Source organism: Elgaria multicarinata, chromosome 3 (genome assembly GCF_023053635.1).
Source record: "Elgaria multicarinata webbii isolate HBS135686 ecotype San Diego chromosome 3, rElgMul1.1.pri, whole genome shotgun sequence".
In the NCBI taxonomy this organism is placed as follows: Eukaryota; Metazoa; Chordata; class Lepidosauria; order Squamata; family Anguidae; genus Elgaria; species Elgaria multicarinata.
The window spans coordinates 109,981,703-109,999,686 of record NC_086173.1 but is presented as its reverse complement, the minus strand read 5'-3'; the positions used below and the strand labels follow the sequence as shown (position 1 = coordinate 109,999,686).

The 17,984-nt window shown below is 38.7% G+C and overlaps 1 protein-coding gene across 1 annotated transcript in view; it reads left to right on the top strand.

The window, feature by feature from the left end:
- IQSEC1 (IQ motif and Sec7 domain ArfGEF 1) overlaps window positions 1-17,984 on the top strand; it is a 418,970-nt gene that overhangs the window by 181,029 nt on the left and 219,957 nt on the right. Inside the window, exon 3 of the mRNA XM_063121250.1 lies at window positions 5,510-5,596. Coding sequence (XP_062977320.1) covers window positions 5,510-5,596 — 87 coding nt within the window. The remainder of the gene's footprint in view (window positions 1-5,509; window positions 5,597-17,984) is intronic.

Below are 17,984 nucleotides of genomic sequence, written 5' to 3'. Positions count from 1 at the left end.
GTACAGTATCAGATTATTACAATTCCTGTGCACCAAGGACAAGCAAAGTCCTAGGTTTCAAACTGAGACTACTATTCTCAAATGCAAGAGCAAGATGCATTTCTGCCTCTAGGGGGCACTGCCATTGAAGCAGAGACTGAAACTGATAGTAATAGCTATAGCTCAGAAAATGAGTGATTAAATTTCATGAATATTCATTGAATCTTGGTCCCTACTTTTTGTCCGTTCTTTTTTTGGGAATGGGTGCTTTATGTCTGCTTGACACTGTGGAGGACATAAATAATTTTCTTTGTTACTAATGGTGATGGTTTCTTCTGTTGTTGTTTTAAATTGGGTTGTTGTTGTTTTGCCTGCTCCTCATAAACTGGCAAAACTAAAGAGGTTCCTTACAATTCAGGTGTTCCTAACAGTATGAGGCTCAGTATTGGGCAAAAGGCGGGATACAAATAAATATAATAATAATAATAAAAATAACAACAACAACAACAACAACAACAACAACAACAACAACAACAGTTCAGGAGCTTGTAGCTCCATTTGTTACCAAAAGAAGTAAAAAAATAAATAAAAGTAAATTCAATTTGTAATAATTGTTTGAATACACTGTACTTTTAATATACCAAATGTAATAATTTTATGCCAAACGAACTTGGACATAATTACGTTTTGTGTTCCTAAAGTAACAACATGACTTTTAATCTGTAAAAAGTGTTGATATTGCATTATTTCATTTTTTCTGAAAGTTTCCGTTTCCCCCCGAAAAAAACGGGGGGGGGATGGGTTTTTTCCATAGCTTCAAAATTTCTGGAAATTTTACATCTCTAATTAGGACCGTGGTGGAGTGGGAAAGGAATAGACACTTAAGCATGGTAGCAAAAGGCACTTTTAATGTGTTAACATTTTGCAAATGTTTTATTTAGCAGATGTTAGGGAATGTTAATTAGCTTTCTATTTCAAATAAACAATTTAAACATTTTAATAAAGTATAAACTGAAAGCTATCTCCTCAATTATAAAAGACAATAGGATCTCATTTACCAGAGGCCACAGAACTGCATGCCTTTGTTTCCAAATGGAAATACTTGAAACTGAAGATATAAGAGGCTCGTTCAGATGACCAAACAGCCCACCATATTCTACAACATGGTTCTAGGGTTATGTGAGGTTTGTTTAACTCTCACATAACCCTCAGTAGATGGGTTCCTATGATGTGACAATTAGGTTGAACAGGCTCGGAAATGATGTGGCTCTCTATGCCATCAACAACCCACCATGGACTGTACAAAACATACAAAACAGGCCAATAAAGAAGAGAATGTAAGCATAGAAAGATGCCTTTGTATTTTGTATTTTAGAGATTGGGCAAGAAAACAAAGGCTCGTTGTACTATGAGTGTATGGGAAATTATAGCTCAAGGGGATTTTTAAAATTACAAATTAAATTTTGCTTGTAATATAAAAGGCAATAATTGGTTGACCATGGTTGGTGTTTCCATAAACATGAAATTGTTTTGTTGATGGCCTCTTTCTACACAGTGGCCTGGTTCACACATAAGGAGAAGACGTCATGGGTAAATTTCCCTGCAGGTGGCAGCAGCTGCTATTTTAAATATTCGAGCTCCATAACATCTTGTGAGAACCCAGCGAGGGTGTGTTGTTGATAAGGGTTTTAACGTTGCGGGTGGCTTGTCAACCAGCCCAACAGCCCACCCTCACTAGGTTCCCATGTAATGAAAAGCTATGACACATCCACACCACAGTTTGAATATCCAAAATGGCAACCACTGCTAAAACAAGAAGCTCTGTGGGGAAATTCACCCATTACATGAAAAATGAGCCAGTGTATCAGTAACTTCTGAATCAAGCACTGCATCCAGCAAGGACTGATTTTGTTACCGATGATGTTACTTTGAGATGAATGTTTTTTTAACAGCTGTTCCCAAAAAAGCAAAAAATAAACAAAAATAATTAAAGGTGCTTGAAGCAAATTCAGATTGAAATGAAAAAATAATTAATTTTCAGCATCTTTTCAAAGCTTTCCATTCTCAGAGTATGCCATGAAATAATTTTAAATATTGAAATTCTTTGTGAATAAATGATTTTACATTGTTATCACTGCCAAGACTATAACTAAATATGAAGACCTTTCAGAAACTTGACTGTTAAAAAAAAATAGTATTAAGTCTGAGTATTTTGGATCGATAATATGATTAAAAGGCTATCCAAATGTATTTATCCTTGATATCACAGATACTGTTAGAAATATTGACATTCGCAGAAGTATCCCTGCCTGACTTTCCCACAAGCACCATCTTCCCTCTGAGCTCCCTATGTCACCATCCACCCCACTCAGTAGTGTTGCCCCCTTTCTCCTGGAGCATTTGGGAGGAGGGTTAAAGGGGGCTGGTGCACAGGAGGTGGCAGGAAAGTCAGCTTTTCCCACCTCCTTCCATGGGCAGATATCTGGATCCAACTCCCTATGTTTTACCTTACTCTAATGAGATATCACATGTATATCATCACCCATACTAAAACACCTGTAAGAGCTCTATTTTCCTCTTATATCTGATGTGCTGGATGATTGGTGGACATCTCTCCTGCTTTCTCTGGACCCAATGGTATTAAACAACTATTGCCCAATTGCAAATACCCCTTCCTTAGGGAAGGTATTGGAGAGGGTTGTGGCTGAACAACTGCAGGCACTCTTGGAAGACACTAGACCCATTTCAACCTGAGTTTCGACTTGGTTACAGGACTGAATCATGCTTGGTCTGATTCAAGAGAGCGACAGGAGGAGTGCAACCCTGTTAATTCTGCTTGATTTCATTGGCTTTTGATATCAACCATGGTATCCTCCTCTATCTACTCCTTGGGATGGGTTTTGGAGGCACTGTGTTCTGGTGGTTCTGGTCTTACCTGCAGTGTCGATTTCAGATGGTAATACTGAGTGATCATTTCTTGGCCCCTTGGCTATGGGGTATCACAGGGAACCATCTTGTCCCCAATGTTGTTTAACATCTATATGAAGCCTTTGGGGTGGTCATTAGGGATTTGGAGCAAAATGCCATCAGTATGCTGATAACACACAGCTTTATCTCCCTGTGACATCTGAATCAAGAGAGGCTATGCAAGTCCTAAAACAGTTCCTAAACTCAATAATGAGCGGGATGAAGGTCAATAAACTGAAGCTGAATCCTGGCAAAATAGAATCCCTGTAGATGAGTGGTTCCTCAGTCTGAAAGATCTGTCCAGCTGTATCTTGAATGCCTCTAGTGTGGGAGAGCCCATAACCTCCCTAGCTAATTGATTCCATTGTTGTACTGCTCTAACAGTCAGGAAGTTTTTTCTGATGCCCAGCTGGAATTGGGCTTCCTGTAACTTGAGCCCATTATTCCATGTCTTACACTCTGGGATGATCGAGAAGAGATCCTGGTCCTCCCCTGTGTGACAACCTTTCAAGTATTTGAAGAGTGCTATAATGTCTCCCCTAAGTCTTCTCTTCTCAAGGCTAAACATGAACAGTACTTTCAGTCTCTCCTCATAAGGCTTTCTTTCCAACCCCCTAATCATCCTCTTTGCCCTCCTCTGAACCCCCTCCAGCTTGTCCGCATCCTTCTCGAAGTGTGGTGCCCAGAACTGGATGCAATACTCAAGATGAGGCCTAACCAGTACCGAATACAAGGGAACCAGTACTTCGTGCGATTTTGAAGCTATACTTCTATTAATGCAGAACAAAATAGCATTTTCTTTTTTTGCAACCACATCACACTGTTGGCTCATGTTCAGCTTGCGATCTACAACAATTCCAAGATCCTTCTTGCTTGTAGTATTGCTGAGCCAAGTGTCCCCTATCTTGTAACTGTGCATTTGATTTCTTTTTTCTAGTAGAACTTGTAGGTCGTTGGAGGGCATGCTCGTGGTGGTTCCACATAAACCTATAGCCTGATTGGAATCCACCAGGAGAAGAGCCTTTAGTGTAGTGACTCCTGTTCTGTGGAACTCTCTGCCCCTGGAGGTCAGGCAGATGCCTACAGTAGGCTGCTTCCAGCGCCTCCTGAAAACAACTCTGTTGCAAGAAACCTTCCTCAACTGACTAGCCACTGTTGTTTCTGGTTCCTTTGTTTTTAAATTGAACAATTTTGATTTGCTTTTTTAATCTTTCTTTTACTGTTTATACCTATGTTCACCGCTCTGGAATCTGTATTAGATAATTGAGTGGTATATAAATGTTGTAAATAAATAAATGTGGCTATCTATTTTCTGCTTGATGGAGGTAGAATAGTCTCACCTTGTTATGAAGTTGCTGATCTAACTTTTGGCAGCAAGAATGAGAGCAACTTGACCTTCATTTTTAAAAGATTAGCTTGACTTCCTCTGCTTTCTGGAGACAGACAGCATGACATATTTCTGTTTAACTCCTCTTTTTGATCTTTTAAGAAGATGACCTCATAGGACTCTCACTTTAATCACCTGAAACTAAAAATACATTGTTCTTTTGAAGCTCCCAGAAAACTGCCGTGAGCAAAAGAAGTGAAGAGGGCAAAGAAGAATATATATAAAATAATCTTGTCATTTTGTGGAATGGATCACAGTTAGTGAATATAACTTTTATCAGATCACTGGGTAGGCTTTTCATCATTGCTGTCAAGTATCCAGATTGCAGCATTCAGGAAATTTGATTTTGTAGCTTCATCATACAATATTTTTTGCACTAAAAGCTTAAAATTTTCCCAACCAAATGTAAAACATGAATCATACTGAAGTGTATTTTACATTTTTACATATATATATATATTTGCTGTATGATCTTACATTGCTGTCATGCATTGCAAATACTTCCCTCTGTTTTGTTTCACTGGTTTAATTGTAGCCGTGTGCAGAAAAATAATGGTTTAAGATAATTTTTCATAGTTAAAGGCTTATTGAACATGCATTCATATTTCAGACTGTGGAATTTATAATAGGGAAATAGGATATTGTATAATTACAAAATCAGTTTATTTTATTTTAAGAAACTGTGCCATGAGCATTTTAAAATCATATATTTATTCCAGCCTCCAATTATTTTCTAAATGTCTGAAAGCCCCAATGCAATTTGGAGTAGCTTAAAAGAACAGCTAGACTGGTGCAGAGTAACCCACAGATGTTGTTTCACATTTCTGCAGAAATCCTAGCCAACCCTTAACCTTTACCTTTGCTACTACTATTCCATATAACACAGCAAAGATATTCATTTTAAAACTTGGTGCACGTTGAGGATACTTTTCCCCTCTAACAACATTTGGACTTTTCATTACAATCACTCATCATACTAATGTCTAATGTATGCATAAACTGTATGGAGACTATTCCCCTTTATTTTCCAGGAATTGGAGTTTAATTTATTTTTACTTTTTAGAAAGAACAAACTTATTGAAACATTTCAGATATAATAATTAGCACCTACCTGTCCAGTAGAAAGCCCCTTACTAGACACTCATTGTGTTGACTTTGTTTTTCCTTGTGTCGTAGGTCTATTAATACTCTGCACCAGTTTTGCTGTCCAGCTCCATTGTACCATACCCAGCTAACTGTCCCTGCCACACACTCAGAGTACAGGTAAGAGTAGTTATGGTCCACCCACTTGTTCCTTTTCATAGAGAGGTCTGACCATTTATTTATTTATTTACTTTCCGAAGCTCTATAGGATAAAAAAAAAGGAAAGGTTGGTGTAAAAACACAACACACTGAATTAGTTTTTGCAGGTTTTTTTTTAAATACAGTTATTCTGTATTTATTCTTTTATCCTTAAAGGTGGCCTAAAAATAATCTTAAATAAATAAATAAATAATAAAATAATACAGGTCTATGTAGCTATTCCACAGAAAATTATAATAGTGTTTCTACCTGTTCCAGTTTTTCAGCTCACTAAATAAAGAGAAAGGGAATGCCATTTGGACAAATAGCTTATGGGCTCATCTACACCAAGCAGGATATGGCACTATGAAAGTGGTATGAAAGCAGTATATAAAAGGTAGGAGCCACACGACTGCTTTACAGAAGTACTGAAGTGCACTGAGAATTGTTGGAGCCCATGACACGTACCATATACCGCCTTCATAGTGCTACATCCTGCTTGGTGTAGATCTGTCATGGGCCCCAACAGTTGCCAGTGCAGTGCACTCCAATACTGCTATAAAGCAGTTGTGTGGCTCCTGCCTTTTATATACCACTTTCATAGTGGAATATCCTGCTTGGTGTAGATGAGCGCTATGTCAGTGGAAATGCTTCTAGGAAATAGCACAGAAATCTTCCCAAGTGCTAGAGAAGAACCTACACTGGTGCCACCTTCACCTCCCCCTGCAAAGAAACATGCCTTGAAGCAGGTGAAAGAAAAGGCACAGGCAGCAGTTGCAGGTGCTCCCAGCTGTATTTATTTATTTTATTTGTTGCATTTATATCCCCTCTTTTCCTCCAAAGAACTCATGTTGGCTTCTATAACCCTCCTCCTCCGTTTTCATCCTCACAACAACCCTGTGAGGGAAGTTATGCTGAGAATCAGTGAGTAGTCCAAAGTCACCCAGTGAGCTTCATGGCTGAGTAGGGCTTGAACCTGGATTTCCCCAGTCCCAGTTCAACACGCTAACCACTGCAACACACTGGCCCTTTTGTGAAGCTAGCAGGGAAGTGTCAATGCACATATCATTCCAGTCAAGGAGAAGGCCCCTGAGAATATTTTTTTCAGCAGGCGCAGCATACACAGTGGCTGTGTTCACATGTCACATTGATCCATGGTGGGCAGCAAGCTACACTAGCTAGGTTGTTACACAAACAATCTACTGTGCTCCCATCAGACGATCAGTCAAACAAGCTACACGGAGTAGCTTATTTCACCATGGCTTGCCAATCCTCCTCCTGTAGGTATCCCAACTTCCCTTGCAGCAGAATAGAGATCGCTTGAAAGGAGCAGAGCAGTGGCAGCAGTGTTTTTTGGCTGCTCTTGCTGAGTAGCTCTGTAGGCAAACTCCATAAGCTATGCTGGCATGAGAGATCCCGTGCTAGCCCACCATAGGTAAAGTAACCTTATTACAGACTGTGGTTTCTCAGGGTGGCTTATTTGGGAGAAATAACCCACTGTGGGGAATGGAGAACTTCCCGGAGACACCAGGCTAACACATCATGGGTTGTTCTGGAAAATAAAGCATCATGGGTTAGTGTGTTGTGTGAACCCAGTAAGTGCAGCTTTCCTGCCAAAGTTGCTGGAGCCAGTAGTCACAGTTCCCACTGGGGGAAAAATGCCTGCTGAGAACTGGGAGCATCATAGTAGTCGTCTGTGCCTTTTCCTTTGCCTGCCCAAAGGTACATTTCTTTACATTGCTGTATGAGCACACAGAGATTTTAAGAGCCAGTGTGGTATAGTGGCTAAAGTATCGGACTGGAAGTCGGGAGATCTGGGTTCTAGTACCCACTCGGCAGTGGAAGCCCCCTGGGTGACTTTGGGCCAGTCACAGACTCTCAGCCCAACCTATCTCACAGGGTTGTTGTTGTGAGGATAAAATGGAAAGGAAGAGGATTATGTACGCCGCCTTGGGTTCCTTGGAGGAAAAAGGCAAGATTATAAATGCAATAAATAAATAATAAGATCAGGGCAAATATAGCCTTGCAAACATGACTGTGTTTGCTCTGATCCTGATCATGAGTTCACCTGTAGGAGAACCCTCTCCTCGGAACCTCATGACATCCAGAGGTATACAATTCATATACATGCACACCTGCAGCTCAAGACAGAAACCTGGTTTGTACATAACGAGAAGCCATCATGGGTGAATTTCCCTGTGGGGTATTTTCTTGTGGCAGCAGCCAATATTTTGAATATTTGGGATGTGATGGAGATGTACTGGAGCTTCTCGTTACATGTGAACCTAGTGAAGGGGGTGTTGCTGAGGTGGCTATTTTGCGGTTGCAAGTGGCATTTCAACCCACACTTGTCAGGTTCGCACATAACAAGAAGCTACAGCATGCCCCTGCCATGCCCTGATATTCAAATGGTGGTCACAGTCATAATGAGAAACCTGTAGGGAAATTCACCCATGGTGGTTTCTCATTACATGCGAACTAGGCCAAAGGATTCAATCCAAAGACATATGAGTGAAATTTCAGTCATTCATGCTGTTCTGTGAACTACATGCCCTGGTGGCTGGGACACAGACAGTTCTCCATTGCAAACCATGTCATATTGGCTGGGCAGCATGCAGTTCCCCCATTGCAATACTTTATGATGGAGCACTAGTTATTAGATCTTGCTTTGCCAACATTTAAAGTATAAATGTAAAGATAGAGAAAAATAGCTTTATTGTGTGGGCAGTTGTGCAAGAGACTGCAATACCAGGAAAACAGCTCTGGATTTCAACTCAACTTTCTTGCACAGTGCTCTTCCGTGATTGTAACAGGCTTTCCATTGGCAGAAGAGCACCTTTAGATCTAAGCCAATGTATTTTTTTATGCTGGCACAGGAAATTAGAGCTGGGCTGTTTTCATCCTGTTTTGGGCTCTGTGCATTTTTTGCAAGCAATAGCCTGAAACGGAGCATTGCAAATTATTCCAAAGGAGGGGAAGGAGGCATTTAATCTTTTTTTGGTAGTTTTTTGTTTTTGTTTTGTTCTTTAAAAAAAAAAAAAGCCACTTGTGGCTGTAAATTGGTTTTAAAAAAAACACCAGTTGTCATGACTGCTGCCATGTTCTCTCCCCCACAATGACACTTGAATTAATTGCTAGTTTATTTCAACTGACATTCTGTGCTAGACTATGGTGGCAACTGGAACACTTCTTTTACCAGCATATAATGCTAGGAAGAGGGGGGAAATGGGGGGGGGCAGAGACTTTCCTCATCGCCGCAGCAGGCAACATTTTAAAAAAAAAGTTTTAAAAGAGCAAGAAAAGGGTATGCATACCTTTCCCCTTTTTTCAAAATAATTTCTAATTCTTTGCCCTGCCCTGCCCTGAAATGAACCCACTGAAATGCTCCCTCCCAAATTTGCAACCTCTAAATTGGGGTGTCAAAATTGGAGGGAGCATTTTGGCTCAGCCAAATTGGACTAGAAGGACAGTGAGTTGTAAAAATTGGGCCCTCTGCCTGTTTTTGTCTTTAAATCAATAAACAGAACTTCTGTGAGGGAGGGCAGGTAGTGATGATAGTCTTTGTCTCCTTCCACAAAATTCACATGCACGGATATTTTATCCCCTAGACCAGGGGTGGGCCATTATAGGCCATGGCCTATGGTCGCTAGTTGTGACTCTTCATGTGTTTTGAACTACCAGTTGCCCACCCCTGCCCTAGTTTTTTCCCATTCCAAATAGGGTTTTTGTACTGAACACTTCTCCTGGATTAAGCAATAATTTGATGTCCTTTATAAAGTGTAATGTAGTGTAGATAGTAGCTATCTGAATCATGTATGTCCTTGAAATTACTAACAATTTAGGGTGCAGTCCTGTCAATTGCATCCTCTGTGAACAGAAGCACCCAAACTCAGAGACTTCTGGTCATCCAATGCAGGGCAGGAAGAGCAGCAGAGATGGTCTTCGCCTCCCTGCCCTCCTGCCCTGCATTTTTTGCTAGACAGCTTTTTTGCCCATCTGGTGATGGAGCTTCAGAGAGAGAGGGAGTTGTAGCATTCTTTTCTGTCTAAACATGCATAGAATTGTGCCCTTATTTATTTTACGGTGAATAGATGTTTTAAACAGTTGTAATGTATATACATTCAATTCCTAATGATCAACTGAAGATAGGATATTTACATGATGCAAAATTCTTACTTAGGGATATGAAAATTACATATAAATTGGCCATCTAATTTCTTTTATTTCATCAGCAAAAGTCAATTACATTAGACAGTAATAATTTTCCAGTTCATGAATAACATTTGTGTCAAATATTAGTGGGACAGGATGGTACAATGCCGAAAAATCTTTGTATTCTCCTTGTACACGTAAAGAAAGTTAGCAATGAATCCTAAATCTGTAAATGCTTATACATAGTTTATTGATTCTGTGTGATGTGTGTTTCCCACATAATTCATATATTATATATTTGTTTTCCATATTTTCAGCATTTTCCTCTGTTTTTCCTTATGATTGGCTTTCTTCCATTATAAATATAAGCTGTTTGAAAACAGTGAATGTGTTACCCACTTGTATGTGCTCTGAATAGAGTTAGCCCAACTTGCCCAAGCAAGTGGCACATGGAATAGGTTTCTCTATTAGTTTTTAAGAGTATCTTGATCTTTGCTGTAGAGCAAACCACGGGTCTTATGACCTAACAAGTCAAAGGCAATCCTCCAGGTAGCCTAGTAAGAGCTAAGTAAACAACCTGGTTTTGCTGCTTGCTTGGACTGTAAAAAGAAGTTGTTGTTAAGCACTAATTTATTATTAGTGATCTGCATTCAGCTTAGTAGGTTACAAGTTGCAGGACTGTGCTGTAGCCTATGGTTCAACATATAACTTGTTCAGTGGAAGCAAGTTTAAAAACAAAGTAATTAAAGGACTCTCTGCTTGTTATTTACGGAGTTAGGCTTTCAGTGCGTACAGTATGGCTTGCCATCACTTCAGAGTTGCAGCATTATGGTTTTTATGATCCTTTATAGTGAATTTCATAATAAAACTAACGTTAATTTATTAGCTTATTTAATGCATAGCATATTATAAAATACATAATTATGTTAACATCCTTCTGTCAATAAGTAGTTTAACCAAAGATATGTAGGGTGGCTTAATCTTTCTGTGCCAAATGTGATCATAGATCAGACCAGAAGAAACCCAGAAAAAAGTAACACATTTATATTTTAAGGTCCTATTCATACAAAAGGAATACATAATAACATCCTGTAATTTACCTTGGATTTGAATTTTCATTTGTGTCCAGTTCGTGCATATTGTGATCCCTAAAAGTCATTGCAGTATTCCATTACTCATTGAAAGAATACTATGAGATGTTTTCCTAAGTATGAAGTCTTCCTTCCTAAACACACATACTGTACGTAAATGTGTAATGGACATGGTAGCTCCTATATTAGAGACCATCTTCTGTATAGTTAGAACATTAGAACATAAGAAGAGCCATGCTGGATCAGACCAAGTGTCCATCTGGTCCAGCATTCTGTTTCCCATGGCCATCCAGCTGCCCACAGGAAACCCACAAGCAGGACATGAGTGCAAGAGTACACTCCCACCCATGTTTCCCTGAATTGATGTACATAGGCATACTGCCTCTGATACTGGAGGTAGCATATAGCCATGAGGACTTAGCCTTCATGAATTTATCCAATACCCTTTTAAAGCCATCCAAATTGGTGACCATTACCACTTCTTGTAGAGGTCAATTTCATAGTATAACAACTCAACCTCAAACCCCATATAATCAGAAGTTGATTTATTTTGAGATAAACTGCTTATGGCAGAATTTAGAATGTTTATCCATAGGGGGGAAGTGATTTTATCAGTGTACTGCATATCATCTCAGTGTAATTACCTTAATGTAGATAACCAGTCCATGGAACTAATAACTGAATTTGCACTGATGCAAAGAATCACATATGTGAGCTTCCCCACGGCAGCTGCATGGCTGGTGTAGGAGCGGGAGGAGACACTTGGAGTTACACATTAGGAGAGAGAGAGAGAAGAAGGCAATGACTTTAGTTCAGGTCTGTTATCAGTTTTAGCCGTACTGGTCGCATCTTATGGGGGAGTCAAGAACTCAGCAGCCAGTGTTCCTTTTGATGCTTCCCTGAGACCATTGCCTTCACTTTTAATTGCCATAGAGACAGCTGAATGGATAAGCTTTAGAATCTGCTTCTAGTATGGTTAAAGAACAACAACTGAGGTATCGCTTATGGCACTGATATTTGCCACAAGACCATAAACAGATCACAAGTTTTCTTCTCAGCTGGAGTGAATAAAGCCATTGGCTGTGACTCTTCTCAGAGTTAGGCTTTAATGTTATTCAATGTTCTTTATTCAATGTTCTTTATCCTGCTCATCCCCAGACTTGCTTCATGAATTTTGGAAGTGATAAAAGCAGCACAAAGAATCTACCTGGGTATATATGTGGATTGTAGAACTCCTTAAACATAGAGATACCTATTTAAACTTTGTTCATATAATTTAAACATACAAATGGAAGACATTCACTTACACCATTAGACATCTTATGAATAAATGTCCCAAAATCCTTGTTTTGTTTGACATAATCTCTTATTTAGTATATATGGATTTATTTGAAGCTTGCTACCCATGGGATGTCTTGACAGCTCCCATCATAACCATACTGACCATTTACATTTATTTTTTTACTTCATGGATGCTTCTGAATTCTCATGCCCATTTCTCAACACATATCATCTAAAGACTGTATTCTAAACATCTTGAAACTGGAGACTTTCTCTCTTCTTTTTCCCCCCAGTGATGCCTGTGAAAGCAAAAAGATATTGCAAAGGATGTTATAGTACCAAAGAAAACCATTTTCTTGCAGTACGTACCTGCATAATGTTTATTCAACACCTCTATGAGGTAAAATCATTATTTTGAGAATATTATTTGTTTTTTGAAATTAATGGCAATATTTTTTTGTTTTACCAAATCATTAACAATGTTCTACTTCTGAAGCAGCAGAAGGATTGATAATGGTCAACCATATGGTTTATTCTCATGGCAAGCAATGTTGTTGTTCAACATTTCTTTAAATAATAATGAGCTGATTCCTGCATAGGTGTGGTTAAGAAGTGCTTGATGCCGTGGCAGGAATACATGGCTATAAACATGGGACTATATTTAGTGTGTAACTGAACAAAGTCTGTTTCAACCATGCAAGGTAGAAGAACGTGCATATGATGGGGCAATAATTTATCAAAAGCTATTATCATAGTTGCATGAGCTATCCTTTCCTACCTTCCCTTCCCTGCATATTTTATTCTCATTATGTCTTTCTTACAATAATATGCATTCTCATGGAGAGTCAGCTTTTCTGTGATACGTTTGCAGAATGGAGAGATCAATGGTAAGAGCAGAACTTCAGTAAGATCCTGAATATGAACAATTTCTAATTGAGTTAATAACAGTCAGTGGCTTGTTTAGCTCTTGGATCAGCAAAGAAGGACTAAATTCTTTAGTCTCCCCCCCCCCATGTGTTAGAGAAGACTTCAAAAATGCATGATTACAAAGATTTTATTCCCTTATATACACATGAATACCTTAAAAGCATATTGTTTGACAAACTTTTACAATGAATGGGTAACAAGAGCTACATCAAAACAGTATTAGGAGTGTTGTTTCCAGCAGTTCAAAGACTAGGAAGCTACATGACTGGCTCTGAGGTACCCACTTGAGCTTTGGTCTTGTGTTTCTCAAACAGGAAAAGAATCTTTTCCCCCAACTCCAATGCTGTGTAGCAAAACACAGCATTGTTTTAAAAAACAAGGTGAGTTTCCAAAGTAGTTTCAGACACAGCAATGGGAGGGAGCAGGCTGTTGTTCAAAGAAACAAACAGAAGTCCCACATAAAGATATGAAAACTGCATAGCACACCCACTTTAGTTCCTCTTAATTGTCGCTGTGTATTGCAATAAAATATAAAACAAAATGTTGACGTTTTGTTTTATATTTTATTCTATATCATGGAATAAGAAGATTTTGTCATAAGACAATCATTCTACATATATTGTGAAGTAACTTCTATTGAAATTGTCACATTGTAGAGAAAAATGATCTATTTTACTGCTATGTTTATGATCTGAGGGGAAACAACTTAATCTACCCATTTGCAACTTGCATTCTGTAAGAAAGAGCTGACAAATACCATGAGGGGTTTGGCATTTATCTTTAGCTTTTTGTATTTTCCTTTCTTTATCATATTCCTTTCCATCCTTCTTTAGCCTGCTATTTAATTAAAGGAAATGGCCACTGCTGGTGGTACTGATAAAGAAGTGACTTCATGCAAGTTCTCTGCTAAGTCCGGATCCTTTCCTTCCACCATAGAGTACAATGTAGCTTTACAGATGTAGGTATTCCACATTGCTTTTCTAATTTGAGTGTTTGACTTCTGGTTTGTAGCATTATTCATGATGCTAGCAACTCAGGAGACTTTCAAAGAAGAGTTTTTATCTGTACTTTTTAAGACAGTACAGCCATATATGTAAGAAATAATTTCTGATGGAATCTGCTCCTATATTTGTAACATCCTGGTTTAAATTTTCCTTTCAACCTATTAAACAAAAGACTTGTCAAATAGGCCAAACAAAAAAAGGGTAAAGTACTCTTCCAGTGAGCCAGAAAATTGCCCAAACTGAAAATAACCATGATATTGTTGAAATTCCCCTTTTGTTTCTAAATCCTTGAAAATTTATAACCCTGAATCTATGAACATATTACTTACAAATGGGCTGTATTGTTTTTAAAATGCTTATTCGTATAACAATGTCCGTTTATGATTCTGTTCCTCTATCTCTTTTTCCCCCCTCCTTGGCAGGGAAGATAATGTTCTACATCAGTTCTGTTGTCCACCTTCTGGGTCTAGTAGTCCATCTTCAAGATAACAGAGAAGCTCTGAGTCGCTATACTGTACATTCAGAGTTCCACATCTGTATATTCCACTTCCTCTTCTTTCTCTGGCTGGTGTGTATGAAGCTGACAGTAACTTGCATGGATACGCTAAAGGTTCTGATTTACACCAAAATCAAATAAACTCAGAAGGGTTTATGGCTGGCTGGTTATTTCCACTCTGCATTTTCTACAAAATTTTGTTTTTCTCCGCCCTTTTTTTTCTTATGTGATTTTGAATGCATATGGAATGTAAACTAACATGTAAAACTCACATATTTTGAACTAAAATAAAAAGTACCATAAATCTGCATTCTGTACAGTTTTGTTGCTTATAGTTCTAATGACTTTATCAGCCCATGTTCTAATTACCAATAATAAGTCATCAAATAAATTTCACTCTGTCTCTTTCTTCCCAAAGTTTCAAGAAAATTGTTCTGGAACTTGTTAATATTGTCACACCTGCATTTAGAAATAAGCCTAAATTTCTCCAGTTTTTGGAATCTGTGTCTGGTTTGTCTTATCAAGGATTTTATCAGTCTAAGAGATTTCAAGGGTATCTGTCAGAGCCACATTCCCTCAATTTTAAGAGAAGTTTCTTGCCTCAGCCTGTTAGTTGAATATTATTAAATGTCTTTCTCAAACAATGCATTTTATGTGTGTGAAACATACAGACCCACAATTTTTAATGGGAAGATCAAAACTGGGCTCAATGGGCTAAAATATTTTTATTTTTATGCTATATGGAAGCCCAGATGGGTACTTGAGATACATGGAAATTACTTTGAAGGCAATGTAAGATAAAATGCTCTTATGCAAAGTTAAACACAACTTTTTTCCAAATTGGAAAACAAGGTCATGTAAGGCACGCAACTGGTTGGTTCTGTTTTAATATATTTCTGACATATAATTCTAAACTATATGATATTGTAACATCTTTTCTGTACTTCTTGGCATTGTTCCAGTAGCGTCTTTCATACTAAGGAATATGTTTTTAATAACAAAATTCAAAGTGTGTACATGTACCCAATTGTGAATTACCATCTTCACATACTTTCAGTCTTACAGTATTCGCAGTACTGCAGTTCCTATTATAAGATGTGAAACAATAGATGACATGTAGTGGTTATTAGTTTTCATCCTCTGATATGAATATTTCAGTATTATTGTGTAAATGTCTGAATCTTCCTAGTATTTCCTTAGCCTTTTATTTTTATTTAGGAAAGAGTGCCCCAAAGAGTGTAAGAATTTACGTTGCTGTGACTTGCTTATCTTTTTCACAAACATAAACAATAATTACTTCCGCCCTCAGTGTAGTGAAGTACAGCACTGTAATTAGCCCTTTCTCACACACGGATTTCTTCTGGGATATTTTAATCTGATTATAATTTTGTTGGTAATGTGAAAACAAAAGTGGAAGGACCTGTTCTATACAAGAAAGTTCAAAGCATTCATTATGGTTGCCAATTTGCAAGTTCAGAAAAGGGTTGCTGATTAGTATGGCCATAGTTGCAATTAATTATGCCTTTTTTTGCTTTTTATAGATGGCGATGCAAATTGGATCTCTACTACTAGCTGTGACAGAGAGAAAAGCATTGCATAGTTTTGTGCCTTTTTAAGCTTTCCAATCAAGAAGGCAGCCTTTGAGCTCATATACTTTTGTCATGGGAAATCCTTTGCATTGGTAACCATGTCTTTAAAACAAGATTTTTGTGTGTCAGAAAAGCTGACCCTCAGTACTATAGCAGAAGCCGGATATCCCATTTTCCTTTTGAAACATGCTTGGGCTTCAACATTGGAACTGGCAGGATTTTTCCCCTCATTAAATAGTCTGATTTTAAGCAGGCAAATTAATTGCTTCATAAAATAGAAATGAAAAGCTCTACTGAGGGGTTAAGGGGAGGGAAGGGAAATCAGCCTGTCCTCTGATATTGTTTAAAGTCCCATATCCGGCAGCACAGCCTGTGCCTTCAGCTGGGCATTAATGGATTTTTCAACAAATGGGACTTAACATACACTTTAAAAAAAGAAAGAAAGATGGGTGTCAAGCTTCTTCTTGTTGGTTTCCTGATTGTGTCACCAATGTGAAGGAGCTGTGTGTAGCCCCTGCAAAACGTGATGCTCCAAGAATGGTTTACAGAACAAACACACTTAATTTGGCAATTTCTCATTGCTACCACTTAGTTATCTGGCAACTGACTTCTACTAGAGTTCATCTCTGAAACCTGGCCCAACATGCAACAATGATGGAGCTGCTGCTGAGTGGAGCTTGGTGACTCAGTGTTTATTGAGTGCATTGTCTGCAGTGGGCTAGGGCCAATGAAAGCAGTAAATGTATTTAAACTTTCAAATGTATTTAGCCCAGGGTTAGGTTGTGAGAACATTTGGCAATTTGAATAAACTGTTCTGGGCACTCCCACAAAATGGCTGCCTTAGGAGGCATGGCAAAGGACAAGTAACCTGCCCAAAAGACTGAGTACACGGCAAAGGATAGGGTCTGAGCTCCAAGAATTCATTTGAACTCCCAGTTTTCAGCACCAAAAGAAACCTATTTCATAGCTATCGCAGCTTCCTCTAAGAAAATGTGTTTTCATTTATAATGGATAGTGCCAAGAAAGGTATTTGAAGGGACAGTTGATGCCCATGGGCACCATGTTATCTCTCCCTGATCTAGCACAGTATTGTTAATGCTAACTGGTACCAGCTCTCCAGGGTTCAGGCAGGATTCTTTTATAACCCCACAACTTGTTGTTGTTGTTGTTGTTCCTGTGCAAGTGCACAGAAGCGAATGGCCGCTGCTGGTAACTTTGAGTAATTTTGGCCTGTGTTTTATTGCTCTGCTTTGAGGTTTGTACAATTTTATCCTTACTTTTACTGCTTTGCCTTGAAATTTGCACAATTTTTGCCTCCGTTTTACTGCTCTGCCTTGAGAGTAACACATTTTTCCACCCCATTTTACCGCTTTAGGGATGTTTAGGGATCCTGCTCACTAACCCTAACCCATATGTATAAGTGACAGCTAGCAAAAGAGGGAAGTGACAAACAAGAAGGGGCAGTTAATGCAGCCGGCAGCTACAGTAGAGAAGGTGGGCAGGGATCCTTACTTCAGTGTAATGCGAAGCATCCTTGAATATTTATGCTGGGCTAAATATTGGACAGAAGCTCTCGTGCAATTCCCTGAAAAACAAATATATCACTTAAAGTTTGCAAATGTATTACCACAAATTAATTCTATTTTGTGATCTGATGGGGGGGGGGAGTTTCCCTTGGGAGCTGGCAACCCTAGTAGACCAATAGTAGAAAGGGTGCTCTCACAGAGAAAATGAGGAGTTCTGCCACAAAGGCACCTGGGATACATGCCAGAGCCGATGGGAGGACTGAGGGGGAAAACAGGACGCAGAGCGTGTAACAAACTCATGGTA